Source organism: Drosophila teissieri, chromosome 2L (assembly GCF_016746235.2).
Source record: "Drosophila teissieri strain GT53w chromosome 2L, Prin_Dtei_1.1, whole genome shotgun sequence".
Classification (NCBI taxonomy): domain Eukaryota; kingdom Metazoa; phylum Arthropoda; class Insecta; order Diptera; family Drosophilidae; genus Drosophila; species Drosophila teissieri.
The window spans coordinates 10,054,408-10,080,991 of record NC_053029.1 but is presented as its reverse complement, the minus strand read 5'-3'; the positions used below and the strand labels follow the sequence as shown (position 1 = coordinate 10,080,991).

General features: G+C 37.8%; 10 protein-coding genes and 1 long non-coding RNA gene across 19 annotated transcripts; 6 read left to right on the top strand and 5 right to left on the bottom strand.

The window, feature by feature from the left end:
• Positions 1 to 274: 274 nt before the first annotated feature.
• On the bottom strand, positions 275 to 4,680 carry LOC122622335 (insulin receptor substrate 1). Of its 3 annotated transcripts, none has more exons than XM_043800738.1 (9): positions 4,546 to 4,680; positions 3,335 to 3,719; positions 3,088 to 3,268; positions 2,899 to 3,030; positions 2,582 to 2,775; positions 2,276 to 2,525; positions 2,138 to 2,223; positions 1,905 to 2,073; positions 275 to 1,845 (listed from the first exon to the last, which is right to left on the bottom strand). In XM_043800738.1, the coding sequence occupies exons 2-9, from the start codon at positions 3,699 to 3,701 to the stop codon at positions 378 to 380; spliced, it is 2,847 nt and encodes a 948-aa protein (XP_043656673.1). In that variant the 5' UTR covers positions 3,702 to 3,719; positions 4,546 to 4,680; the 3' UTR covers positions 275 to 377. The 3 variants fall into 3 exon arrangements, with proteins under 3 accessions (XP_043656673.1, XP_043656665.1, XP_043656657.1); XM_043800730.1 differs by having other exon boundaries at positions 4,514 to 4,648; XM_043800722.1 differs by lacking the exon at positions 4,546 to 4,680 and adding an exon at positions 3,794 to 4,076.
• Positions 607 to 6,046, top strand: LOC122622468. Of its 3 annotated transcripts, none has more exons than XR_006326298.1 (3): positions 607 to 738; positions 5,586 to 5,849; positions 5,905 to 6,046. It is a non-coding gene; the product is annotated as an uncharacterized LOC122622468 (long non-coding RNA). The 3 variants fall into 3 exon arrangements; XR_006326300.1 differs by lacking the exon at positions 607 to 738 and adding an exon at positions 4,630 to 4,754; XR_006326299.1 differs by lacking the exon at positions 607 to 738 and adding an exon at positions 5,044 to 5,157.
• On the bottom strand, positions 5,205 to 8,247 carry LOC122622430 (stress-activated protein kinase JNK). Its single transcript, XM_043800854.1, has 7 exons — positions 8,037 to 8,247; positions 6,840 to 7,004; positions 6,445 to 6,574; positions 6,189 to 6,386; positions 5,866 to 6,130; positions 5,521 to 5,804; positions 5,205 to 5,448 (listed from the first exon to the last, which is right to left on the bottom strand). The coding sequence occupies exons 2-7, from the start codon at positions 6,953 to 6,955 to the stop codon at positions 5,323 to 5,325; spliced, it is 1,119 nt and encodes a 372-aa protein (XP_043656789.1). The 5' UTR covers positions 6,956 to 7,004; positions 8,037 to 8,247; the 3' UTR covers positions 5,205 to 5,322.
• Positions 8,248 to 8,478: 231 nt separating this feature from the next.
• On the top strand, positions 8,479 to 9,451 carry LOC122626163 (phospholipid phosphatase 6). Its single transcript, XM_043806317.1, has 2 exons — positions 8,479 to 8,582; positions 8,651 to 9,451. The coding sequence occupies exons 1-2, from the start codon at positions 8,574 to 8,576 to the stop codon at positions 9,254 to 9,256; spliced, it is 615 nt and encodes a 204-aa protein (XP_043662252.1). The 5' UTR covers positions 8,479 to 8,573; the 3' UTR covers positions 9,257 to 9,451.
• Positions 9,452 to 9,666: 215 nt separating this feature from the next.
• LOC122621743 (tyrosine-protein kinase transmembrane receptor Ror) lies at positions 9,667 to 12,386 on the top strand. The gene is made up of 8 exons (XM_043799707.1): positions 9,667 to 9,815; positions 10,028 to 10,180; positions 10,236 to 10,826; positions 10,897 to 11,113; positions 11,166 to 11,370; positions 11,428 to 11,875; positions 11,945 to 12,077; positions 12,134 to 12,386. Exons 1-8 carry the CDS (start codon positions 9,718 to 9,720, stop codon positions 12,344 to 12,346), a joined length of 2,058 nt encoding a protein of 685 aa, XP_043655642.1. The 5' UTR covers positions 9,667 to 9,717; the 3' UTR covers positions 12,347 to 12,386.
• Positions 12,387 to 12,473: 87 nt separating this feature from the next.
• LOC122621745 (FUN14 domain-containing protein 2) lies at positions 12,474 to 13,618 on the bottom strand. Its single transcript, XM_043799721.1, has 3 exons — positions 13,453 to 13,618; positions 12,816 to 13,008; positions 12,474 to 12,756 (listed from the first exon to the last, which is right to left on the bottom strand). Exons 1-3 carry the CDS (start codon positions 13,545 to 13,547, stop codon positions 12,574 to 12,576), a joined length of 471 nt encoding a protein of 156 aa, XP_043655656.1. The 5' UTR covers positions 13,548 to 13,618; the 3' UTR covers positions 12,474 to 12,573.
• A 568-nt stretch (positions 13,619 to 14,186) lies between these two features.
• On the bottom strand, positions 14,187 to 18,844 carry LOC122611866 (phosphatidylinositol 3,4,5-trisphosphate 3-phosphatase and dual-specificity protein phosphatase PTEN). 4 transcript variants are annotated; one of them, XR_006325567.1, is made up of 12 exons: positions 18,078 to 18,844; positions 17,363 to 17,572; positions 17,129 to 17,301; positions 16,920 to 17,064; positions 16,626 to 16,813; positions 16,454 to 16,561; positions 16,102 to 16,264; positions 15,936 to 16,045; positions 15,644 to 15,862; positions 15,262 to 15,583; positions 14,794 to 15,004; positions 14,187 to 14,381 (listed from the first exon to the last, which is right to left on the bottom strand). XR_006325567.1 is itself a non-coding variant. In XM_043785232.1 (12 exons), exons 3-12 carry the CDS (start codon positions 17,460 to 17,462, stop codon positions 14,362 to 14,364), a joined length of 1,548 nt encoding a protein of 515 aa, XP_043641167.1. In that variant the 5' UTR covers positions 17,463 to 17,572; positions 18,078 to 18,406; positions 18,552 to 18,844; the 3' UTR covers positions 14,187 to 14,361. The 4 variants fall into 4 exon arrangements, 3 of the variants coding, with proteins under 3 accessions (XP_043641167.1, XP_043641175.1, XP_043641185.1); XM_043785232.1 differs by lacking the exon at positions 14,794 to 15,004 and having other exon boundaries at positions 18,078 to 18,406; positions 18,552 to 18,844; XM_043785240.1 differs by lacking the exon at positions 14,794 to 15,004 and having other exon boundaries at positions 18,078 to 18,406; positions 18,564 to 18,844.
• A 1,455-nt stretch (positions 18,845 to 20,299) lies between these two features.
• On the bottom strand, positions 20,300 to 23,078 carry LOC122611590 (RNA-binding protein Rsf1). The gene is made up of 2 exons (XM_043784777.1): positions 22,978 to 23,078; positions 20,300 to 21,343 (listed from the first exon to the last, which is right to left on the bottom strand). The coding sequence occupies exon 2, from the start codon at positions 21,285 to 21,287 to the stop codon at positions 20,685 to 20,687; it is 603 nt and encodes a 200-aa protein (XP_043640712.1). The 5' UTR covers positions 21,288 to 21,343; positions 22,978 to 23,078; the 3' UTR covers positions 20,300 to 20,684.
• On the top strand, positions 21,961 to 22,928 carry LOC122611592 (REPTOR-binding partner). Of its 2 annotated transcripts, none has more exons than XM_043784778.1 (4): positions 21,961 to 22,107; positions 22,367 to 22,448; positions 22,578 to 22,699; positions 22,761 to 22,928. In XM_043784778.1, exons 1-4 carry the CDS (start codon positions 22,051 to 22,053, stop codon positions 22,851 to 22,853), a joined length of 354 nt encoding a protein of 117 aa, XP_043640713.1. In that variant the 5' UTR covers positions 21,961 to 22,050; the 3' UTR covers positions 22,854 to 22,928. The 2 variants fall into 2 exon arrangements, with proteins under 2 accessions (XP_043640713.1, XP_043640714.1); XM_043784779.1 differs by having other exon boundaries at positions 22,578 to 22,703.
• A 121-nt stretch (positions 23,079 to 23,199) lies between the features above and the next one.
• LOC122611589 (MOB kinase activator-like 3) lies at positions 23,200 to 24,454 on the top strand. The gene is made up of 6 exons (XM_043784776.1): positions 23,200 to 23,409; positions 23,470 to 23,620; positions 23,685 to 23,808; positions 23,865 to 23,968; positions 24,080 to 24,195; positions 24,263 to 24,454. Exons 1-6 carry the CDS (start codon positions 23,368 to 23,370, stop codon positions 24,386 to 24,388), a joined length of 663 nt encoding a protein of 220 aa, XP_043640711.1. The 5' UTR covers positions 23,200 to 23,367; the 3' UTR covers positions 24,389 to 24,454.
• A 152-nt stretch (positions 24,455 to 24,606) lies between these two features.
• LOC122611585 (probable trafficking protein particle complex subunit 13 homolog) lies at positions 24,607 to 26,507 on the top strand. Its single transcript, XM_043784772.1, has 5 exons — positions 24,607 to 24,747; positions 24,807 to 25,194; positions 25,325 to 25,637; positions 25,700 to 25,828; positions 25,886 to 26,507. Exons 1-5 carry the CDS (start codon positions 24,705 to 24,707, stop codon positions 26,327 to 26,329), a joined length of 1,317 nt encoding a protein of 438 aa, XP_043640707.1. The 5' UTR covers positions 24,607 to 24,704; the 3' UTR covers positions 26,330 to 26,507.
• The last annotated feature ends 77 nt before the right edge of the window (positions 26,508 to 26,584 follow it).

Sequence of the window (26,584 nt, the reverse complement as noted above, 5' to 3'; positions counted from 1 at the left end):
ATGGCTACATAAAGCGAAAACCAGAAGGCAATTGGTAAGGAAAGTTAAACGAAAGCTATTAAATAGCCGGCAAGAGGTTAGCTCGATTACTACGAACCCAGTTATGGTTAAAAATAACCCCAAGACAATAAGTTAGATTCCAAAGGAGTATACATGGACAAATTACCATCGCGTTAATTTAACTTCATATAGAATAGCCCCCGAAAAAAAGTTACCTTACTCGCAGAGTACAGGCTAGAGTACAAAGGAAATGTTATAATTTAAATAAAATTTATTTATTAGCATCCAAAATTTTAAGCTTTGCTTGTCAGAGAATATTTACAATAAATGTACAATATTAAACAAATCATATAGATATAGTCATAAATTTCCAAACTTTACGTATTAAATATGTTTGATGAGGAGGAAGAGGAGTCTGATTGGTCAAAGTCAATTTTCGCATAGGTATTTCCATCCTCCGGGCATGCAGACACGGGTGGAGATTCGCGTGAACCTCTCTTCAGGTATTTAGCTGGGTTTTGGCCGCTACAATGGGGAAGATCTAGGCTGGCGTAGTGCAACTCCGGCTGGGATATGCGAGACGAAGACCTTGACGGGAAATTTAAATCTTTAGTCTGAAGAATGTTTTGTGGTGTACTTGAATCTGTGCTTCGCGAGTCAGCTGCTTTTGCGCTTATATTGAATTTGGTGACTGAGCTACTGGCGGTGGCATTATCAGGAATCGTATTAACACTCTCCGTAAGTCTATGCGATCGCTCCAAGTTATCTTTGTGAATACCCTTTTGGTATAGCTTCGATGAGATGAGTGAGCTGTCGCTTTTAATTTGAAGAATTTTGTAGCCGGCTTCGTTAAATTTTGTGAAATCATTCGATTTGTCCTTAATTTGTGTGTAATCTTCACTGCTTATCGAATGAACCAATTTCTTTTCCTCATGGCCGCCAATATCCAAATTGTTGTTCTCAACAATCGTGTCATCCAAATTATTTTGTTTGTCGCTTTGCACGGTCACTTGCTCACAATCAATATTGTTTGTTGTACGCACATCGTGGCTGTTACTCTCGACAGTTGTTGGTTTCAAGCTAAAGGGTTTTTCATTTAGTGGGGAGTTCGACTTTTTTTCCTCGCTTCTGGGCTGTTCTCTCCATTTCTCAGCGGATATATTGTATGTACTAATTTTGTTTAAGTCGTGCACTGGTGCTGTTGTTGTGAGTGGTGCGGTGTAGTCTGATAGCTTGAGCTTCTCTACTTTAATTGGAAGGCAATTCGAACTGGGAGTGTATGCATTACCGACTGGCTTCATCTCAAGGTAACCATCCTCGGATGCGTTCGCAGTGGTATTTAGTTTGGTTCCATTGAAAATGTCTTTCTGACTTGTGGCGTGCAGAGTTAAGCTGGAGCTATCGGTTCTGGGGGTTTTCGGGAACACGTTTTCAATGTATTTCGGAATTTCATTGTTCTTGATGAACTTCTGCTTTTCCAAATTGGTTGCTTGCGAAAAATCAATTTCCATTAAGTCACTCATTCGGTCAGAGTTTATCTGGTTCTTCAGACTTAGGAGTGGAGCACTTGTAGATTTCTTTTGCCGGTTGCCACTTGTGCCATAGCTGGATCCTTCCTTTGTAATGCTACTCTGACTTCTATTCGCTACGAACTCATGTTTATTATCCTCCACAAGGACCACTCGCTGCAAGTCGCACCGCGGTATCTTCGACTTGGAACCAACCGAGTAGGCTCGCACGCGATTCGGATTTTGGCCCGTATCATTCAAATGTCCCAGGCGCTTATTAAACTTTAAATGCTCAACCTTGTTCCCTATCGAATAGGCACGAATGGGACGTCCGCATCTGTAACAATATGTGATTACATTACTATGCATTTTGGATAGCGCGAAACGAGTACTTACTGGTTATCAGAGTCCAGATCATAATCCTTAGCAAGTTTTTCCGATGCGTGCTCCGGAAAGTCAAAATTCAGAGATGCATCTTCCAATCTCTGCATGTCAGCCTTCTCTTTTTCATGGATAGCATCAGTAGGATTTATTGGAGTCATCGGTATGTAGTTTTCGTCACTCTCTGCAGTTAAACAAAAGCAATTGATGAAATGCAATTCATGTTAGAAAATGCTCTTATGCATTACCATTTGGTTCAGTGACTTTGCTAAATTCAGCACTGACAAAGTCATCAATGTTTTCCTCAGGAATAGCCGTCTCCGATGTCCGCGTGCTATAAAATAATTAATTAGTGAGTGTTTATTAATTATTTTGCAGTAACTCACTTTAATCTGTAGTGGCTATAACTTCCGTTGTCGTCGGATTCTTCGATACTAATTGATGACTCTGATTCTGAGCATCTTAATGGCATGGTGAACGTTGGACTATTGCTATGTTTGTTGGTTGAGTGCGGACGGTTGCCAGATATAGTGTTGGATCGCAGTCCATGGTTGGAACCAAAGTATGTTTGATTGCTGGACTCGCTTAGGGTTCCATTTCTGGTCGGTAAGCTATCGCATCTCTCTCTTCCAAAACCTGAAACATTTAAATTTCATTTATTCTGCGTTAAAACATTCAAATAAATTATTTACCATAGTTATGGGGCGAACTGCAGCTCCGCAATTCGAGAGAGTTTTGACTATTTTGTATAACGTTTACGTTAATCGGCTTCGAAGCTTCGTTTGCAGACGATGATCGCTTTCTCATGGGCTCATGACTCAAGTCAGGTCTGTTTTGATAAACGTTTATTAAATTCGTGTTCGACTCTGTTTTAGCTGACATAGCGCTGAAAAAAAGAACAGAAATATTAATGTTAAAGTTGATATTAATTAAGAATTTAACTATTTAGGTTGATTTAAAAGCTTCAATTTGTTTCAATTAAGAATACATTGTGATGGAAGTAAGGTACCTCAGTATGGTGTTGTGCATATTAGTAGCAACAGCTGCGTTATCCGTTTCCATCCACAGATCGCCAGATCCCAAGACACTTTGGCGGCCGAGTTCAACGTAGAAAATACATTGTGGGGATGCATGACCGCATCTGTAAATAAGACTTAATTGTATTACAATCCCTTGCAGTTTTAATGCGACAACTAACCGCCTGATCGTGGTCAAAAGTATTTCAATGCTAGCAACGCGATCCTCGCCATTGGGAGTCTTTTCCGGTCCTATACACACGAATGTCAGGGATTTGGAAGTAAGGCAACAGTGGTAGGTTCCGGTGATTCCAACTTTCTCCGAAATACCCTTCTTTTGAATGACAACTTGCCAAACTTGGTCTGTAAAATCAAATGTAGTGTTCATGTTTATACAAGCTATCGTTTGGAAGTTATAGTTTGGCATACCATAAGCTGAGTGCGCTGTTCCATTCGAATTGGCGATGTTCCTTTGTAGAACTAGTAGTTTGTCCAGCCATTTACGTAAATCATTTTCGCTCTCGAGAACGATGCCGAATCCCCCGTCTCTGGAGGAGAGCACAATGACAAATCTATGCTTGGTGTCCAAGCGGCGGTTAATGTTGAAGCAATTCTTCAGATAGATAACCCTTTTTGGCTCGGCTCTTTGCAGGAACTTCTTTTCGCTATCATAGTATTCCAGACGGGCAGCTGAATGGCTGGTCTCCTCGTACAGCACAAAAAACTTCTTCTTCATGGTCTTCAACTTTTTGAGGTAGCCACTCAGCGCCATGCCGTCATCCGATATTGATGCCATGATGTCCGATCTCAGTTCCTGCAAGGCAACGTGCTTATATTATATATATTTGATTTGGTTGGCTTTCACTTTCTGTCTTCCTGATGGCATACCATAATTATAAAATATATATTAGAAAACACTTTTTATGTTGGAAACACATGTATTATGCTTAAGTTATAGGATTTATGTTTGTTGGATACATGAGTTTGGTGCGAAACATTTCCTTTGCGAAGCATAAACAGCACACAATATTTCCCATGGCCGGAACAACAAATCGCTTTTCACAGCACAAACACGCGAAAAGCATTCGCAATGTCGGGTGGCAAAAATCCTTGCCGTCTGTCAACATCGAACATCGGAAATCGCAATCAAAACACGCAATTACGTCGTTTATGTCAATATTGGAGTGCAGCTTACGCGGCGCGACTCATTCGAATTAGGATGTAAGCGATGGAATTCGGAATGGGAATTGGAATTGTGAATTCATAATTGGCTCACTGTGCTGGCGCTGTAAAGATTGTTTATTTCGTTTTCAGGTTTCTGCGCATTGCATTAAGATAACCGCAGCTAGATGCTCATTTTATTATACATATATGTACATACATATGTATGTACGTGCGCGCGTATGTTTGTACATATTTTGTTTTATAGATGAGCATCATAAATATACATATATATATGTACATATATCTGTGGAATTCTAATACATCTTACATACATATGTATCTGCGAGTTATTTTTCCCCGTAGGCATGTATGTACAAACAACGATACATATGGCACACTCTGGTGGTATCATTTACAAACGCACATGGATATGGGAAATAATACCTCAACGACAATGTGGCTGGGGCATGTGTTACCTAAGGCTTCTAGCTGCCCGTATACCCGATATGCACGAAATCAGTGTTTACAAGTTATCCGCGCGATACATTTAGGATTTGTATTATTATTGTTCACCAACGCAATTCTTTATTATCAAACCCACATTTATTCGCGATGACACTTTGCTGTAATCGTTATCGCAGCATAGGAATAACAGTATGATGTTGCCATCCCGATCTCTACACCGGTGAGTGCTGCCATCCCGATTTTCAAGCCGGCTTATTCGATACTTAACTAGTTATCGAATGACCGGTTGATTTGTTTATTACTAGCTCGAATTTTGTATAACAGTTTTTTCTTAAATCAACATTTTACAACATTTATATTTAAGAAAAGTATTTACGTCAACGAAATTAGAAATTCTCTATTTTCTAAATTCTATTTATGGAAAAAATAAAATTCTCTAAAAGTGTATATGGACATTTTATACCAAACTATTAACGATTAACTTTTTTAAATATATTAATAGACAATACATTAATAAAAAGATTAAAATGTAATTTAAAGCTTTTAAAATCTGGACAATGAAATAAATAAAGTGGTATTATGACTGTTTAACTTAAGAAAACGGGCTCAAAAAACAAGGATGAGTAAGAAATTACAAAGTTTTGCATATTGATTTTATTTTTTAATGGTTACTATATTTTTAAATACAATTTGAATATTTTATTTGTTGTAATAATTTAACAATACACGCCGTATTGTTGGTAAGCTTTAGTTTTTTTGTGACTGACTAAGGAGGAAAAAGTCGTTCTCTACCGCGTTCTATTATTTGTGTTGTGTGCCTCGTAGTCCATGACTTCCTCATAGATTAGCTCCTTCCACTGCTCCACAGTGTGTTCTCTCTCGTCTACACTGTGATCGTATGGCTCCGGAGCAGGCTGAAATAGATGGAATAAAGAGATTACAGAAACCCAATTCCTCGAAACTTAGTTCATCGAAAAGTCACTTACAGCATCCACTTCCTCAGCATCATACCACACATTGATATATTCATGCTTTAAAGCCTCGTCCACAGATATCCGCTGCTCTGGATCAATGACTAGCATTTTACTAAGAAGATTTCTAGCGTCAGAAGCCTTCCTGCGGCTATTCTGATTATTATCATTTGGAAACAAGCCATCGGGGAAAAGTCTATCAAATGAGTATCCAGTGTATCTAGGACGATTTTCCACATAGTTTCGGACGGTTGGCTGTAACCGCTGCATAAATGAGGGAGATGGTGTACCTAATTGCTCTGAAACGAAAAATGCTGACGGTCATAACGAGAATCAAGCCTAACGTATGCAGTAGCTTACCAATAATTTTATTCCACTGATCTATATGATCCGTTCCAGGAAACAGCACACCGCCCCTTATCATTTCGCCCATGATGCACCCAACGGACCATATGTCCACGTTCTCGGTGTACCCCATGCCCAAAATGACCTCCGGAGCCCTGTAGTATCGGGTGACCACATAGGGAGTCATCATGAAGGTAGTTCCTGCAGTACGTGCCAAACCGAAGTCTAAAATTTTTAGAGTGCAGTCTGCCTTTACAACTATATTGGATGGCTTTAAGTCCTGCAAACAATTGATTGTTTAATTTTCGTGTTCGTTTAATGATATGTGCATACTGTACTCTGTGAATAATTCCTGCTGAGTGTAAATGTTTTATTCCGCACAACATTTGGTAAAGCAAATAAGACATTCTATCGTGATCCAAGTCCATTTGGATGACCTGGCAGAGATTAGCATCCATTAGCTCCATGACAAGGTAGACATCCTGAAACTCCTCCAAGTTCCTTTGCGGCGTAAAAGCATTAAGTAAGCCAATTATCTATGGATTAAATTCTTTTTTAAAAACAATTTCCAGTTAAAGGGCCGAGTTTTATTACGTTTTTATGGTTAACAAGCTTCATTAGCTTGAATTCCCTATATGCTCTCTTGGCATGGGTTACATTTTGGAATGGTCGAGATAGTTTCTTAATCGCCACATTCTGCTGGGTGATAGTATCGTAAGCGGCGCTGCAATGCATTTAATATTAGACAAATTAGACATTTTTTTAAATTTTATCTCGTCTTATCTAGTCTTACAAATAAAATATAATAGAATGTTACAGAAGTTGCTTTGCTTGTTACTCTTTCAATAAAATAATATTACTATATCTAGAAATATCACCATATATAAATATATTTACTTTTTTTCAAAATATTAAATAGATTTTAAGGTTTTTTAACGTTTAAGTTAACCTTTAAATTAACATGTAATGAAATATTAAGATCCACTTACCATACTATTCCTTGGGCACCGGATCCTATAGGCCGTAGGTTAATGTACCGACTGTGGATGGTGAAGTTGGTGTCTCCCACCTCGACGGTGTAGTGTTGGTGCTGAGCTGTCGTCATTTTTCACTGATTTTATTTATTACTAGTTGAGAGCAAGGAGCATATCGGCCTTTGGAAGTGGGTAAATAAGATAAATCAATATGTGTAGAGCACTCGGTTTCAGTAGGATTCTGTTTTATATAAGGAGCACAGACCGCGCCGTCTGAATGGCTCCATTCCAAATGGGTGGAGGCAGTTTTCAGAAAACTTCGTCTGCGACTGGGATTAGGGGGTAGAAAAACATGAACTTTGCTGGCCTTATTTCGGCAGAATGTTATGGCCATTAAGTGGCCCCGTTGTCGCGAGGGGTGAAATTCACTGGATAGTGTGTGGCGACTTTGTTGCCAAACCACGAGCAAGAATATCGAGTTTCTCAAAAAAAGATACAATTGCATAACGCATTGACTTCTTTGAGCCGACTTCAAATGCCGACCTTTTCTATTGATAAACATTTATATGTTTGCCGGACAACACGAATATGGTTGGAAAAACACCTATCAAATATTCATATTCGACCGTTTCGTTCTTTAAGCAAAGTGTTTAGCGGCACGCACAGAAGTAAAACCGATTTAAAATCGATATGTCGGCTTAAACATAAAAGTACGGAATGTTGGACCACAGCGATGTACATAAGTTCATGTGTATGCATGCCGTAGCCTGTGTAAATATGTACATACACACGATTTGTATACTGGTGAAAACTGTAAACTTCTACTGGTATACATATGTAAGATGTAAGCTACATACAAACATATGTACATACATACATTCAAACGAATGTGGGTCGATAATTTAGTTACTTTTCAAACTATCTTTCAGATAGAAGATATTGCTCGTATTCATACATTGAAAATGCGCTCGTTTGCGTTGCAGATAATAAAGCGGTCTTCGCTTCGGCTAGTGTCGATATGTAAACGTTAGACATTTGCGCATACATAGGTACACACACCCTGGACAGTTGACATTTTATGTTAAATATCAATAATTTTTTCATAACCGGCACAACTGTAATTGGTTTCAATCGATTATGGCACGTTTTGCAGGATTGTTTTGGAGGATTCGATATCTGATGTGATAGGAACGTAATATAATATTTATTTACCATTTAACGAAGAAGTACAGATTTTCTTGTGAAAATATAAAATCGATTTTTTTCTATTTTATTCTACACACTGGGCACTCAAAGTGGCGAGCATTTTAAACTATGTTAATGTTATTGAAATTTAAGAACCAACTATCTGCGGCACTTTCGCATGAGAATAATTGTACATGGATACAATACAATATACGAAAATCTATTGGAATATTCGATCACAACAAAGTTATTTAAATCGGTGTGCCCAGATTGTAGTAGGGCCAAAACCACAAACGACTAAAGTCAGCCACTTGACTTTTTATTAAAATCAGGTTTAACTAGGGTTTTAATACCTATAAAAAGTTTATAACTTATAAATAAACCTATGCACCTGCAAATATTTAAATACAGATACAAAACTAAGTAGGCGCTCTGTTCCATATCACCGTTTCATTCATTAGTAATTCCTTCGCTCGATTTATCGAGTGTGCATCGAATGACGAATGAGAAATACTGCCATCACTAGCAATAAATAAAAACAAAAGAGTTGAAATATACAGCGATATGAAGACGGTTGGTGTTTGGGCAATGATGATTCACCTAAGCTGATAAGTGATAATTTTTGAACTTTGTTTCTGTAGTCATCACCAGCACTTAAATACCTCTTGGAGAAGGATGTGCAGGTGTCCAAGCGTTTCGTTGTAGCCGTCTCCAACCTGACATTCTTCAAGTCCCTGCGGATCCACAGCAAATTTCTGGAGATATCCTGCGATGGAATTGCCTGGTTCGCATGCTGGATTGCCTTCATCTGGTTGCTCAGCTCGAAGAGCTTGTATCAAATGCAAGTCAATATGCTCTTCGGCTTGATACTCGATGTGGTTGTCGTGTCTGTGTTGAAGGCGCTCGTTCGTCGAAGAAGACCGGTTGCCAGCAAGGATATGCTGACCATTGGACCCGATAAGTTTAGCTTTCCCTCGGGCCACGCCTCCAGGGCATTCTTAGTGCTCCTGTTCTTCGCTAAGCTGTACCCGCTCCACATCGTTTTCCTGCTACCGGTCACAGCCTGGGCTGTAAGCGTGGCCATCTCACGGCTCATCCTTCAGCGTCATTATGTTCTGGATATATGCGCGGGAGCAGTCATCGGCGTATTGGAGGCATTAGTCATAGGGCTTCTCTGGGTCAGCGAGGAAACTGCGTTTAGCATTGTGGGCTTTGTTACCGAGGAAACTGTCGACAGTATGGAGTAAAGCCGAGCTACGATTGGAACACCGAAAGCAATAGATAATCCCTAGATATTAAAAAAATGCTTTAACCAAATACATTGTTAATGCTGAAGTACTTTCGACTAGTTTTTCACTGTTAAAATGTTATTTCATATGGTACTGAAGTCAACGTACCATCCTCGTTAAACAAAACTAAATACATTTTTTTTATATCGAATACTTAACCGCATTTTAATGTTGTTTGAATTATTATTTATACAAAATTTTATTTTAATTTCTCTGTTCTTAATCTTAGCACTCCTAAATATATCGATTCATCGATAAGGAGTCAACAACCCCAACGACTTCGTCGGGGGATGAAATGTTGTATGCCATATAAAGTTTTCGCGAAAGGATAAATACAAAAATATTTTCGGATTCGTTGGCATGTCGATTGGGCTATTGAAATAACAAAAGGCTTCATATTGTTAGTTAGTTTAAGCAATATGAACAAATATTCTGCATTTATCGTGTGCTTTTCGCTCCTACTTTTATTTACAAAAAAGGATGTGGGGAGCCATAATGTGGACTCCGGAATATATGGGTAGGTATTTAAACACAAAAGCTGAAGTTTCAGAAAAAAAAAGGGCATACACTTGTGTGCATTTGAAATATTGAAATCAGGAGCTTCAAATGTTTTATACGTTTCAAAATGTACAAACCTATTGTGTACTCGAATACAGAATTCTTTAGACGCCTTAATTTCTTAAAATTAAATTCAAAATGTAAATATTCAATGTAATATTTGCCGTCTAGTTTCCAGCAATCATCAGGTATCTGCCACATTTACAATGGCACTATCTGTCGGGATGTCTTGAGCAATGCCCATGTCTTCGTATCCCCCAATCTCACCATGCACGACTTGGAGGAGCGCTTGAAGGCAGCATATGGGGTAATCAGGGAGTCCAAGTGAGTATAATAGAAATTCAACATTTCGTAGCTGATTCTAAGTGGATATTTTCAGGGATATGAATGCCAATTGCCGCATGTACGCTTTGCCCAGCTTGTGTTTCAGTTCAATGCCAATTTGCAGGACTCCAGAGCGCACGAACTTATTGTACTTCGCCAATGTGGCCACGAATGCAAAACAGCTAAAGAACGTCACCATTCGCCGGAAGAGAACCAAGTCGAAGGACATTAAGAACATAAGCATTTTCAAGAAGAAATCCACCATCTACGAAGATGTCTTCAGCACAGATATATCGAGTAAATACCCACCAACTAGGGAGTCTGAGAACCTAAAACGCATTTGCCGCGAGGAGTGCGAACTGCTGGAGAACGAGCTGTGCCAGAAGGAGTACGCCATCGCCAAACGGCATCCCGTCATCGGGATGGTGGGAGTTGAGGATTGCCAGAAGCTGCCACAGCACAAGGACTGCCTGTCCTTGGGCATCACCATTGAGGTGGATAAGACGGAGAACTGTTACTGGGAGGACGGGTCGACCTACAGAGGAGTTGCAAACGTCTCCGCATCCGGAAAGCCATGTCTAAGATGGTCTTGGCTGATGAAGGAAATCTCTGATTTTCCTGAACTCATCGGTCAGAACTACTGCAGGTAATTATTGCATTTTGTCATGTACTCAAACTGAATTCAAAATAATTAAAAATTTTTAAACTTTTTTAAGAAATCCTGGAAGCGTGGAAAATAGCCCTTGGTGTTTCGTGGACTCTTCGCGTGAACGCATAATCGAACTTTGTGATATTCCAAAATGCGCGGATAAAATATGGATTGCCATTGTCGGAACGACTGCAGCCATCATCTTAATATTTATAATTATATTTGGCATAATACTTTTCAAAAGAAGAACAATCATGCACTATGGAATGAGGAATATTCATAATGTATGTTAAAATAGCAAAAGTATATACCAAACTATTACCATTATACTTTTAGATCAACACACCCAGCGCCGATAAAAATATTTACGGAAATTCGCAGCTTAACAATGCCCAAGATGCTGGCAGGGGAAACTTGGGAAATCTAACCGATCACATTGCTCTGAACTCCAAGCTCATCGAGAGGAATACTCTACTGAGGATAAACCACTTTACTCTGCAAGATGTTGAGTTCTTAGAGGAGCTGGGGGAAGGAGCTTTTGGTTTGTAAATGTGGTATAGTCCGGGGATATAATATTCTCAATATGCAATCATTATAGGAAAAGTTTACAAGGGACAGCTCTTGCAGCCCAACAAAACCACCATAACAGTTGCCATTAAGGCGTTGAAGGAAAACGCGTCAGTGAAAACGCAGCAGGACTTTAAGCGCGAAATCGAACTAATCTCTGATCTAAAGCATCAGAATATTGTGTGCATATTGGGTGTGGTGCTGAACAAAGAGCCCTACTGCATGCTGTTCGAGTACATGGCCAATGGCGACTTGCACGAATTCCTGATCTCAAACTCACCCACCGAAGGCAAGTCCCTATCGCAGCTGGAATTCCTGCAAATATCTCTCCAAATCAGCGAGGGAATGCAGTATCTGTCAGCCCATCATTACGTTCACCGCGACTTGGCAGCCCGCAACTGTCTGGTAAACGAGGGTTTGGTTGTGAAAATATCCGATTTTGGACTATCCAGAGACATTTACAGCTCAGATTATTATCGGTAAGACTTCGGATATATCAAGCTTGCAGTTACAAACAGCAACAAGTTTTTGGTGGATTTTCATTGCAGGGTTCAGTCGAAGTCGCTTTTGCCTGTAAGATGGATGCCCTCGGAATCGATATTGTACGGAAAGTTTACCACAGAGAGCGATGTTTGGTCCTTTGGCGTCGTTCTATGGGAAATATACAGCTATGGAATGCAGGCAAGTACCTCAAACATGATATAAACTCGCAATATCTAACGCTATGTTCCCATTAGCCATACTACGGTTTTAGCAATCAGGAAGTAATCAATCTCATCCGTTCACGGCAACTGCTCTCCGCTCCGGAAAACTGCCCCACTGCTGTCTACTCGCTTATGATCGAGTGCTGGCATGAGCAGTCAGTAAAACGTCCAACATTCACAGATATCTCGAACCGTCTCAAAACTTGGCACGAGGGCCACTTTAAGGCCAGTAATCCAGAAATGTAAACATAAGATTTTACACATATGTATTTTCAACGAATGGACTGTAAAATAAGTAGGTTTAAGAATTTAATAAAACGAAAGATATCAAAAACCCGTAGAGTTTTGGGATGTTTAGGAAGTACCAAACTGATTTTCGTTTATATTACCTTTTTTGTAACTTTATTAAGTGAGATTTGTTCGTAATAACCATATGGTATTTAAATGTTTTTTGTGCCAATCAGACAATTCTATTATCCAGTAGCAATGCCCAGGGCAACGCCACCGAAAAATGATGCTAAAAATATGTGAAGATCGTTGACTTTTGGACCCTCTTCATCGCCAATCAGTTTGGTGTACCATTTCGCCACTTTCTTGCTGTTTCGGGTTAAGAGGCTTTCCGCCCTGTCTAATTGATTGTCGACATATCTTTCGGTCTGCAAATAGAGGTCAGCATAAATATAAAGTAAATCTAAATGTGTTGTCTCAATTTCACCTTATCCTTCCAATTTTTTTCACGACCCAGCGAAGCTTCCACTTTATCGGCAAGCTTATCCACGCTCTTATCCAACTTAGTCCAATTTATTTTGATAAGCCCTTCTTGGTGGGCGATTTCAAGCAAGATTATGCTGCCGCCAACTGCAAAGGCAGCAAATTTGCCTATCTTCATTGTTGTATATCCTGTGACCCTGCAAAATTGTTATATTTTTAGGGATAAAAACAAATTACCCAACTGCCCGCGAAATTTAATAGCTTCTATGGATTTCTTGAAGTCTGCAATTCATTATTGGAACATAGAATATACACTTCCCTGGCAGAATTATATTATATATCTATTGTAAATTTACTATTAAGGACTCATTTCGCTAGATTATTAAATTCCTTCCTCTTTAAGGGAGGACCTTTACTCATGTATTCCTCAAACAAAAACAATCATTCATACATCTACATATATAGGTACATATTTGCAATACGTGTAGCGGCTAATCATTCAGTTTTATATTTTAAGACAAATCTCTACTGCCCGGTTCTACTAGTTATAGACTAAAGCAAACAAATAATGAAATCCATATATTAGAAATTCGGCTTTGCTAAAAATTAACATGATGCGCCGCAATGATATAACCACATACCATCCCGATGAGACACCAATAAGCATCTGCGAATATGCTGAACGCTGGCCAATATCGCTAAAAACTTTCTTTAAAAGTTCCGAATAATTAGTCATTTTTAAAATTAGATGTCGACGTTAAGATGCGAAATTCTGACGGTCTAGTTTACGTCAATTTAACACAATGGTATATGCCTGTCAAGATAGCGTCGAAGTGAACATCACTTTTCGGGCGTGTTTACTGGAATGTGGAAACGGAACAACATATGTTCTAGGAATTAATGGAAATTAGCGTGAAAACTAGAAAGAAAAGATAGTTCATTTTTGCATGTTGCATGTTGCATGTCTTTATATTTAAATAAGGAGTAAAAGCTTATGTAGAAAGAATTTTAATCATTCCTGCAGCTAATTTTGTTACCACGCAAGCTGAATTCTGGATTTCACGTTTTTAATAATGCAGCTAAAGATTATTTAAACCTAAAAACATTTATTAATGAAAGGCATTTTATATATTACCGCTTGGTGTTTTGCACAACTCTATTGATTAACAAATTTTAAGGACCCAATATTACTCTTTGATCTTAGCTACTTCCTCATTTTGTCCAGTAAAATTAGTAAATATCTAATAATTTCTTCGCTCCACTTTTCGAGTTGAATAATGTTTATCACAAAACTATGAAATTAAGTGTCTTCTAACCGTAAATTTTTCTTCTCCCTTACCCCTTAATGATCACAGTTTCAGACAAAAACCCAAAGTTCGAATGAAATCTACAATACAAAATGTACATGAGTTTATTTAAAATAATTGTTAAAACTACTTAAATAAATATCATACAGTATATTTACAAATTCGAATAGATTAGCCAATTACTTAGCAATTTTAATTACTTTGCTAAATCACCAAGAATTATAAGTCCGTAATAAGCATTGATTACAGGTATGTTGATTCACCTGAAATTAAAGAAAAATATATTATAAATTAATTTATTTTAAACCTCTTTATCACTAGCACAAAATTAATGAATTTATCAATTAAAACTCAAGAAGGATAAATATCAAAATAGCATGAATGATTTATAGTTGTAAGCCGAGGACTTTTGATGATGATGAATCACACAAAAGACGCTTTAGGATCTATATGAGATATATTTTCTAACAGCAACAGTGAAAAAGCTAGACCAAATTGTCGAAAATCGACAGTTCGATGCTAGTTTTGGTAAATGATTTGAGAACGACACTTGAAATGCCCAAAGACACATACTTATGAAGCGGTGAGAGATGTTTGATGAGAATCGATGCGAATACTGATTAAGGATTGCCGGTTAGTTGACCATTCGAGCCGCAGGCATGGGCTCCCACTCACCTATGTACATTAAGTTCTAAACAGATGTGCAGAGCCCAGCTGTAACCGATCAGTTCCCCGTGAAAGGAAGTGGATCTGTGTTAGCCTGTCTGCTAGTATACTCGTAAAAGTCTTGGGGACATATAAATCCAGTTCTGGTGGCTTCGTATTATACATCAAAATTAAGAGATCGTTCAGCCAGAAGTCTTTTAAATCGTCTCGGGTGATTATTCTGGCGAAGTCAATAAGAATATAAATGTGTGGACGACATATGTATGCTATAAAGGCTATCTCTTTTAACATCTGACAAATCTTAATTTGAATACCATTAATTACAAAACATAACCGGTAATCGTCAAGAAATCAATTGAAGCGAAACTCTTAGTAATTTTAAAGTCAAATTAGAACGAATGTTCAGTATTACTTGATTAAAACAGATAGATTTTAGTGAGATCTGGTCATTGAGAGTATAGTGTGCAGCAAACTCACCGGATTCCCAATCTTCCTCGCCTTCTTCGGTACCACAGTTGAATTTTGGAGAGGATTGTTTACATGTGATGTATGAATTGTAATTGATGTTCTTATTTTCGTTTATACTTCGAGTGTCAGAGGTGATATGAACTTCACTATTCTGCCATTTGATTAAATCAGTTTTTTTAATGGACGGTTGATTAAATATATGATTTTTTTTTAGTTCCTCTTTTGTGGAATCATTCAAGTTTGGTAAAAGAGGTTTGCTATTAGGCTGTTTGCGTTTACACGCAGTCGAAGTATTTTTTGAATTGGTTGATGTGTCGTATTGGATTTTAGTCTACGAATATTAGATTTATAGATTAAGCATATTTTCTGCGCAAAACGAGTTTTCACTTACAACTATATCCTTATGATCCAACGGTTCTATTATTTGACTTTTCGCTGTATTATCATTGACGATCGCAGTTAAGACGTTTTTTTCGGGAAAGCAGTTTTTTGGAGATAAGTTGTCATAGTCTGATCTTTCGAAATTTAAAACATTTTCATTTCTCTCCTTTTCAGACGGTTCAGCATGAACATCATTGTTAAAGTTATCTGCCTCAAATACGATTGAAATCTGAAAAGAAAATCACATTTCGTCGTCAATTTGTTGTACTCAGAATCTTTGTAAATGCTTCGAATCGCCGTACCTTGAATTCCTCTGAAAACGTTTTATGTTCTCTGTCTTTATGCACATCATCGATTTCTGATTTACTTAAAGTGTGTATATATTTGTTAACTGTTCCATCGGACTCGCAAGCTAAAGAGAATGCTTATGAAATCGTTTATTGGTTGCGTGATATTTAATATACTTACGTGAATAATTTCGCACAAAAAATGTATTTAGCCAAAAGTGACAAATGATATTCTTTGAGGATTTCTGTGTGAGTTCAAATTTTACATCACCGCAAACTGGTAAATAAGGTTTAATGGTCAAAACAAATGATTTTTTAAAATCAATCGTCCATGTTTTCAGTATCTGGAATTATAAAAATAAGAACAATTCGGGGATTATATAAGTGATGGTTGGAAAGAAAGGATCTCATGAAATAGACATTTTTACTTCAGTTTTCATTATCTGAGGATCTAAGGTTGATCTTTTACTAACGCTACGAGCAGTCAATTAAAATTCAATGAGTTGAATCCAACGCGTTGGCTATACACTTACATCAGGCTCTGCATTTTCTGTCGTTGAGTCGTGTAATACAGATACTGAACATTGTACCGTGCCTAAGTTTTGCAAGCAACTGGACTCCGAGAACCGTATTTCACATACCTGATAAACAAAAGGCATATTTAAATTTTGTCTGGATTGTGGCGCTGCTTTTAGGAATACTCACGTTAAGGCTTATTTTCGAATATGGAACACTTGAACAAACTAGTTTGGAAAAATACTGAACATATCGACGCTGAGATGGGATTGTCACACCTTTTCGGTCCTTTGTACGCTTCTCATCATACCACGCTAATGCATCGTCAGCGGATTTTTGAAGTCCACTAAACACTAAATATGCACAGATCATGGTACCTAAAATGAAAACAACTGGGTTAGTGGTGGCCCTACAAATACCCAAAGTAATAGTTTGCCAACATATTTTATGAACTTTCGCTCAAAATAAGGCACCCTTTCTTACCGGTTCTGCCTTTTCCAGCTTTACAGTGCACGGCTACAACATTGGACGAATCTTCCTTGAGCCATAAATCAACATCCATGCAAAATCGTTGTATTAACTCAATCGTTGGAGGGTTATGGTCATCGAACGGTAGAACAGCTACTCTCTGTAATACGAAAGAGCATATTTTACATTTTACGCTGCCAAACAGAAAAGTTTCCTCAAATTACCCCGTGAAATTTAGCAACGTCGTAGCTACGCTCTGAGCATAGGTTATATATTTTGTAATGCTGGGCATGATTCTCTTCCAAAAACTTGAAGACATCTTCCAGACGGTTTCTGTATAGGCCCTCTAGTTTATCCGTTGCTGGATACCCCATGGCAATTATGTTATCATAAATGTCTGTTGGTAGGTAATTAGTAAAATTAGTGATCCAACGATTAGGGCTGATTCCATGACTTACATGTTAAATCCAAATTGTATCCTTTTTCTTTGTATCGTATACGTTTTTTACTCACTACATTGCGTATCACGTTGGACATTAACGAAATAGTGTTGGCCATATTTTTAAGGTTAAAGACTTGTCTTTTTAAATTAGATTAGCTGCATCCATTAAAATATTTTGGGGGAACCGGTGCTTGTCTTCTATTTACTCCATTTGAAAGTGTACGTTCTGAAAGTAAATAAAAGCGCACACATTATCTTCCAAGAAGGTTAGAAAACTATATATTGACTCATATCAGGCTAGTTCTCTAGTGAGAATTGAATTCCCAATACATTTAATGCAGATAGGTTTCTAATATGGTCAATAAGAACTGAATAATTTTACTGTGGATAAGCATTCTAGAGGGATATATGGAACTAATAATGGGCTTGTTTACTTGATCCATTTGGGGTTTTATATATAAACTTTAATTCTCACTCGGGTAAGATATATTCCTGTTTGCAGTTCTTGCTTGGATACATATTTAAGCACGTACATACACACACAGAAGTGCACTCTCTATAGGAATAGTTCCCTACTTGTTTTCCCAGGAACAGGTAAAGAGTTAACTTGAGTTCGCTTTATATATCCACAAATATCCTTAGCACAAACATTCATACACGCACACACATACACAGGTGTACAAACACACACACAGGCAGGCATTTGCGGCACACACGTGAAACATACTTACATGTATCGGCTATTACTATCAGAGATAAACAATATAACAATCTTCCGCTTGGCATAATACATTCAGATTGGTTGTCGAATGGTCCTGGTTGTGTATAACTAACTTGTCGATAGAGTTTTCTTATTGAAGCCAACGCACGGCGATTTCAATTCGAATCCGAGCAATTAAATGGGCTCGCTGGCTGAACGGGCGATTTTCGATGGGTGAAAACCAAAATCAAAATCCGTTTTAGAAACACCGAGCAGTAATTTGGAATTACTTAACATAGCGACTGATTTGGCAACTATTTTTTGTTTTATCTCGCCGAGTAGACACACTTTTTTGACAAACTGTTTGCGAATGGTGGTATGTATTGTAGTTAGAGCACATATGCATGTACAGAAATATGCAGATATGGATGATGGGCATGTGCACATATATGCACCGATTTTTGTGCATTTATGTACATATTTGTTTAAATAAAAACATATTTACATTTCCACAGACATTTTACACATTTACACTATCAGCACCACACGAATATATGTGCCTACTGTTTAATACATATGTATGTGCATATGGGTATGTTTAAGTCAATAAGCTAAATGTTCCAACCGAGCAGGTTCTGGCTACTGCATTTCAAAAAGCTATCACATGTTTTACTTTAAGCCACGAAATTTCAAATAAAACTTTTCAATTATGTGTAAAACTTAAACAGTAGCGCTCATGCTCTATTAAATGTATTATTAATTTATCAAGCGTGAGATCCACAGGGTGTTTACGGCGAGCGATACCACTACAAGATGTGAGCAAATGTACATGCATTGCTATCGACGTGCGTGCGGCCTTTTCGATTAAATTGTGTATGCAAAAACTATCGATAGCCCATCGATGGAACTATTTTTTTTAAGCTTTGCGACGCTAGTTAGTTTTAACAAGGACTCCTGTAATTATCTATCCATTTGTTTTAATATTAGAATAAACATTAGGTCATTAAAAATGAATCTATTTTTTATTGAAGATGCACTACTGCCAATACAACTGTTAACAGATGCAGCAGAAGCTATTTCATTAAAACCGCAATTGGAAGCAAATACCAATATTTTTTTTTGTTATTTTTGGGTTGGAATAAGATAGTTGGTTTTTCAGAATGATTTCCTAATACCTTAATATTTGTCATAGGTTTAAACAGTAAAATGATAAAACTATCATTTTGGGGAATACCCTGCGTGTAATCCACGCTTTTCTTATTTACAATCGATAAAAGTGCAACAGGTTTTTTATGGGTATTCGATTCTTGGCACATATGTAAATATGATTTGGATTTCGAGGCAATAAATTGGAGGCTCCTTCATTATATTTAAAACACATGCACACCTGCAATTTTTAAAATATGTATATAAAATATCGTGACATTGTAAAAATAACATTTTTTTGGAAGGCTTGTTTGTTTCCGCAAAATTTATTAATTAATTAAATAGGTACTAAAAATTAAAAAATGTTTCCCATCCTGCTCATAATTCGAAACTTGAATAAAACATAATTTAGGCGAAACAGTAATTTAATTTAAATATAACCGATCTGAAGACGAATAAATTAAAACAAGAGTTTTGCCGTGTTAACCAATTTCTCATTTATTTGTCTCTTTGTTATTCGATTAAAAAGTTTCTGCAGTCGTTCGTTCAAATATATAACAGCCCCCTGGGCTAACTAACTTATCGTCGTTATCATAAGTATTGCTTTGCTATGTTTTGAACTTGAAGCAATCTAATAAACCTGAAAGTGGCGTTAAGAGATACTCCAACTAATGACCTGTTAATTTAGTTAAATTAAATAAAGTATAAACATTAAAACCAGTGCGCTTAAGATAGTCGCTTGAAGCATTGGCTAGATTTTTGCGGTTTTGACCCAACTACATTAAGTTATAGATTTTTATAGTAGTCTTCTTAGTAGGTAATAAGTTAGATCGATGGATTATAGTCATGCAATATTTCTTACCAAATGCAAATGCAAAGTCAATGATCTGTTTGTAAACACTTGGCGGTTATTGCTTTTTAGGTTCTCGAGATCCAGGAAACAAAGCAGATCTTTAAAAACGCGTTCTTACCGATTTTGGACATCTTACTGCTTCATTTCGTAGGGTTTATTGGGTTGGTTATAAGAGGTTCTGTAAAAATGAACACCTACACAATTCCGAGTTCTCAAAGTTCTTTAATGTTTTAGACCAATTATTTTGCGAAAGCTTGTATGTATACGAGAAACTGTTCCGCATTTCCTTTATTAAAATTGCGTACTTCTAGATTTTGGTTTGACGTTGTTCGAGTCTTAGCGTATTTTTCTTACTAGTTTTCTACGTTTAACTTAGATTTTACATACGTGCTTGCAATTGTCATGTTAATGGTTATTCGTAAAATAAATAATGAAGAGACGACGACTATCAGTTTGTTTGTTTTTTTTTTCTTTTTTTTTTTTGTTGATGTGGGGGTGTGGGAATCTGTTGGACGATCGAAAACGATCGAATGCTACGATTTTAAATGTTTGAATCTGCGTTTTACGGTCGCACTTAAGTTATTATTTATTAATCTTTACTCATAGGCAATCCTTAAGCAACTATGAGTGGTGTTGTCATTAGAATCGATGGTTTCCCACCGGTGAGCGGGACCTGAAGCGTCCGGCCGACTGACCGCCAGTGCGTCCGTAGCTGGCGCTACTACCGCTGCTGTAGCGGCTGCTCTCTCGTCCACCGCCGTAAACCTCGCGACGATTGAAGCCACTGCCGCCTCCCTCTCTGCCATTATAGCTGCTCGCTCCGGATCGGCCGGAGCTATAGCCCCGCTCCGTGTGCCGGCTCGAGGATCCACTGGATCCGCGCTGCCGAAAACCACCGCCGCCGCTCCCACCGCTTGTGATGCTGTGTCGGCCGAAGTCGCCGCGTCGTCCTCCCCTGTCCATTGGCCCGCCACGCCTACCCTGGCGTGGCCGCCCCTTTGAGATCTCCACGCGCAACTGGGAGCCCAGCAGCTCGGATCCGTTCAGTATGTCGCACGCCTTTTCGGCGTCGTCGCGGTGCTCGAACTCCACGAACGCAAAACCCGGCGGATTGAAGGCTATCCACACCGAATTCAGCTTGCCGTACTTTGTGAACTCCCCCTCCAGATCGTCCTTTTTCACCTTGTCGGTTAGATTGCCGACGTACACCCGTGTACCGCGCTGATCACCCATGCTGGACATCTGAGTTCACTGTTTCTGATTCGTTTTCGGAGATATCCTGCAAATCGGATAGCTGCCTTGAAAAATAAATAATCAATAAGTTATCACCACCGGACAATTTAGCGTTTGTATCTATATCAAGTTTTCAACCAGGGTGGTTAAACTCGTTGCAAAAATGCTAATTTTTAAAAATATGCTTCGATTTGGAACGCTGAGATTGGGCGTATGTTGGGATATACTTATAGTTTAAGAGTCCCTAAAAAAGGACTTTTCTTTACAGTATTGACTTTCATTTATTTTGGCCTTAATTTAATTAATTTCAAAAACAACTGTTAATGAACTAAAAAATGTATATTAAAAAATTTTAGCGACTTTTCTATGCGGTTTAAGGCAAAAAACTTTCAAATTTAGTACTTAAATTTACTAAAACTTTGCATCCTTGATTTAATAAGAAGGGTTTTTAATATAAAATAAGCCTGAAGCTTTCGCTAGTGACAATATAAATAACTACTTACGAAAGACCTTATTCTTATATGGTTCGATTATCTATTAAATTATCAAATCCTCAAAAGGATGTGAATTCGGTTAAATTGTAATTTATTGCTTTAGTCTGGAATATGGGGTTCCAATAGTTCTTTGAATTGTTCTATTCAATCGTTTCTATATAGATATATTTCGATAGACACCTATGTGTGTAGTGGTTTTGTTATTGTTACCTTGAGTATTTACGAAAGACGCATAATAACAAAGAGTTCCAAAGTTGTTTAACTATTTGAGCGATATAATGGCAGATATGGAGATACAAAGTAATAAAATGTCGATAACGGAGGAGACACAAGCGGTAATATTTTATTAACTATAAAAGTTTTATTCTTTTCGCTTTGAACGTGAAGTGCATTATTTTAATGCGCAGTAAGAATATGTTTGTACGTAAATGTACATGTATATATGCATGTGTATATGTATTCATGCATATGTGCAAATGCTTGTTAGCATGTAAGAGCGCTAATTTTTAAAACCGATTTTGAGTTCGACGTTCGAATAAAAATATTGAAAGGAAATTGTAACATAATTATCTTTTACATTGAATTTATAAACAGACGCGCAAAGAATGCGGAAAAAGAGGACGAAAACCGGGAAGAAAGACGTCTACTGAAAAATTGGACATCAAGGCCAAACTGGGTAAGACAAACATTATCTTACACTTCTAACATTTATAGAACGTCATTGCTTATAATATTGTTGTCATTTCCATACACTAATAACTGTTATTTACTATGAAAATTATTTTACGTGTATTTTCTTTTGCAGAACGCAGCAGACAGAGTGCTAGGGAATGTCGGGCGCGCAAGAAGCTGCGGTATCAGTACCTGGAGGAACTGGTGGCGGATCGTGAGAAGGCTGTAGTTGCTCTGCGTACCGAACTGGAGCGCGTCGGTATATAACTTATCAAGCCACGTCCAACCAATTTATTTATTCTCATCTCTATTGCAGTTAATTCAATGGAATAATCAGTGGGGCGAAAACAACACTCCAACCAACAATGACCAGTTACTTCAGGAACTCGGAATCCTCAAACAAGAATAACCTACATTTAAATATTTAGCCTAAGAATCTTACTTTTATAATAAATGTACCACAGTTACTATTTATGTTATTACGGAAATCCTGCAGACATTTTTGTTACAATATTGCTATTCACAACTCTTACCGGCCTTTAAATTTGTAGTTGTTAAACTCTTTTTATCGTCTTGGTACTTTTGTTTAATTTGTTTATCGATTAAAACCGAATTAAAATATATTTATAAGTAACAAAACAACATTTGTTAATTAAGGGAGTGAATCCAATTGGTAGATTGGAACAGTGATATGTGAAACGATTATTCTAAGGGTTCGATAACTTAGTCGTGAAAAGCCTATCAATGGTTTCTGCCATCTCTCAATCGGCATAAAAATACAGAATAATCTAAAGAACTGAACAAATGTAAACATTATTTATAAGCGTTAATTGTTATTCAATTAACAAAAGTTTGTGCTGTAAGCAGCGCTTACATATGTGCCAAAATATTCTCACTACCTTCAGAATCTCCAACAAGATATTATGGCTTTGAATGGATTTTTAGAATTCTTCCAAAAGGGCAAAGTATGTTTGGTCAATAACAAAACCATATACACTCGATATATTTGCAAAGTTATTTTAAAGACTTTCAGACCAAAGAAGCCCTTTGCCTCCGGAACCATTAGGTATTCCTTACATAAGCAAGCCCAGGCTAGTTTGCAGTCAGGGATTAATTTGCGACAAGTGGTGCGTTTGCCGCAAGGGGAGAATCTCAACGACTGGCTGGCTGTGCATGGTGAGAATTAGAAAGTATACGATATTTATAACATATAAAGTATGCCAAACGTTGTATATTTCAGTCGTGGACTTCTTCAATCGCATAAACTTGATCTACGGAACTGTTTCGGAGTTTTGCAACGAAACTACGTGTCCCACGATGTCTGGCGGTTCCAGATACGAGTACTTATGGGCCGATGGAGATCTGTAAGTCCAGTAAATGATATCCCGAACGGCATAAACTAATGTAGTTACAAATTTAGATACAAGAAACCAACCGCCCTCTCAGCCCAGAAATACATTGAGCATTTAATGGACTGGATTGAGACACAAATTAATAATGAAGCTGTTTTTCCAGTGTCCACGGGTAGGAACTTGTTTACTATTATTATTATATTTTGGGACTTTATTTATTTAAGAAAACACAGAGTCTTTATAACCTATGTACTGCTCTTCTATAATCGCTTCATTATTTCAGATGTTCCTTTCCCAAAGAATTTTTCAGCAATAAGTCGGAAAATTTTAACCCGTTTGTTTCGTGTTTTCGTCCACGTTTATATTCACCACTTTGATCGGATTGTGAGCATTGGAGCGGTGCGTATTGCTACATAAGTTAATCTAATCAACTTAATAAACTGTTAAATATTTAATCAATTTTCAGGAAGCTCACGTAAATGCCTGCTACAAACATTTTTACTACTTTGTGCAAGAATTTGATATGATTTCGGCCAAGGAATTGGAACCGCTACAAGAAATGACATCTAGAATTTGCAAGGATAAGGATTGAAAGTATTTTGTACTAGATTGTGTTGTAAATATATATTGTTTATTACAAAATAAATAAGCGAACACGGAGTTTTGTGTCCTTGGTTTTGAGAACTTACTATTTAAATAATAAAGTATAATTTTACTTTTTAAACTTAAATTTGATTATTGGTATTTCTTTAACTATGTGGTATATTAGGGATATTCGTGCGCTGAGAATTGGTATAATAAAGTTCGATAGATTTGGTCGCACCGATGTAAACAGAGTTATTCGCACTGAGTAAATTTTATGCTGATTTATTTTATTAAAATAAGCACTGTTTATAGTATTATCCAAAATGGAGATGGTTGATCCAGATGCACACTTGGTGGCGCTCAAAGGTAAACTTTAAATGCAGTCCAAATAATCGCCAAAAGTGTTAATTTTTTTCCATCCATAGTTATGCGTTTGATGCGGCCCACTTTGGTGGGACTTGGACCTGTGGTAACCTGCGAGCCTACGGATTTGGTTCAGAGATTCGGCAATTCCCAGGAGAGCGACGGAATAGCAGGTGCCTGTGCGGAGACCTTGGCGGCGGGTCAGGTGCTGCTGCTCCCACAGTCCTTCGGCAGCATTTACCTGGGCGAAACATTCGCCAGCTACATTTGTGTCCACAACACCACCCCTAATCCTGTAGAGTGCGTCACCGTTAAGGCGGATCTCCAGTCGAACACGACACGCATCAACCTATCCATGCACGAGAACGCAAAGTCCCCAGTGGTGTTGCCGCCCGGTGGAACCATCGATGATGTGATACGATACGAGGTGAAGGAAATCGGAACCCACATGTAAGTGGCATATATAAGCTTTCATTTTAATAGCTCAACAAAAATCAATAGTGAGTAGATTTTAATTAGTAGATAGTATAGCATTTTAGAATTCTTAAGGATGACCTCATATACCCTGTAATCGTTTCAGTCTCGTCTGCGAAGTGAACTACTCGACTCCGGCGGGCTATGCCCAATCCTTGAGAAAGTTTTTCAAGTTCCAAGTTCTAAAGCCACTTGATGTGAAAACCAAGTTCTACAATGCGGAAATCGACGAAATCTACTTGGAGGCTCAGATCCAAAACGTGACCACCAGTCCATTCTGTCTGGAAAAGGTGGAACTTGATGGTTCCGAGGATTACTCCGTCACCCCATTGAACACGTTGCCAAATGGGGAGTCTGTGTTCACGGTGAAACACATGCTGCAACCCAACAATAGTTGTCAGTTTCTGTATTGTATTAAGGTAAGATGAGTTGAACTCCAATATCTAAAAAAAATCCATACAATTTCGTATGTTACGAGCAGCCTAAAGGAGATATTGCGAAGAACGTAGATACCCTGCGACAATTTAATAACGTGGGAAAACTGGATATTGTTTGGAGGTCGAACCTGGGCGAAAAAGGCAGACTGCAAACCAGTCAGCTACAGCGATTGGTAGGCATAAAAATGTGTGTATAAAGTAGATTCCTAATAATTTTCTTATTTTTTTAGCCATTTGAATGCAAAACGCTACGATTGGAAGTATTGGATGCGAAAAACACAATCAAAATCGGCACGATATTTACGTTCAACTGTCGCGTGACGAATACCTCTGAGAATCCAATGAAACTGAATGTGCGACTGGCTGCAAAGTTTTCGGCTGAGAGTCAATACACGGGCTGTGCTGATTTCATGCTGAACCCACTGCAAAGTGGCGAGTCTGCCGAGTTTCCATTATCCGTCTGTCCATCTAAATTGGGGCTCGTTAAAATATCCCCCTTGGTATTGACCAACACGCTCCAAAATGAGCAGTTCACCATTGAAAATGTCGTCGATGTTTTCGTGGTTAATTCGGACTACGATAACGACCCTACAACCCATCAGAATAAGTTAATACGTTACGAGAGTGCTGCAAGCTGTTTAACTCAAAAGCAAGTTCAACTACAAGTTGTATAGAATCGGATTTCAATAGATGTCTAAATGTATATTTTGAATTCATGTTAATGTGAAATGGGGCTTATATTTACGTGATACATTTTATGGTTTATGTTATTCTGTGTAAAACTTTAATTAGAAAAAAGAGCCTAAATAAAATTACCTAATAAATTTGTATGTAAAATACAACATTACTGAATAGTTAACAAATGTTTTTACTATTAAAATCTGGTGAAGACCCCATTTAATATAAGTAAATAAAATTGAAATTTTAGA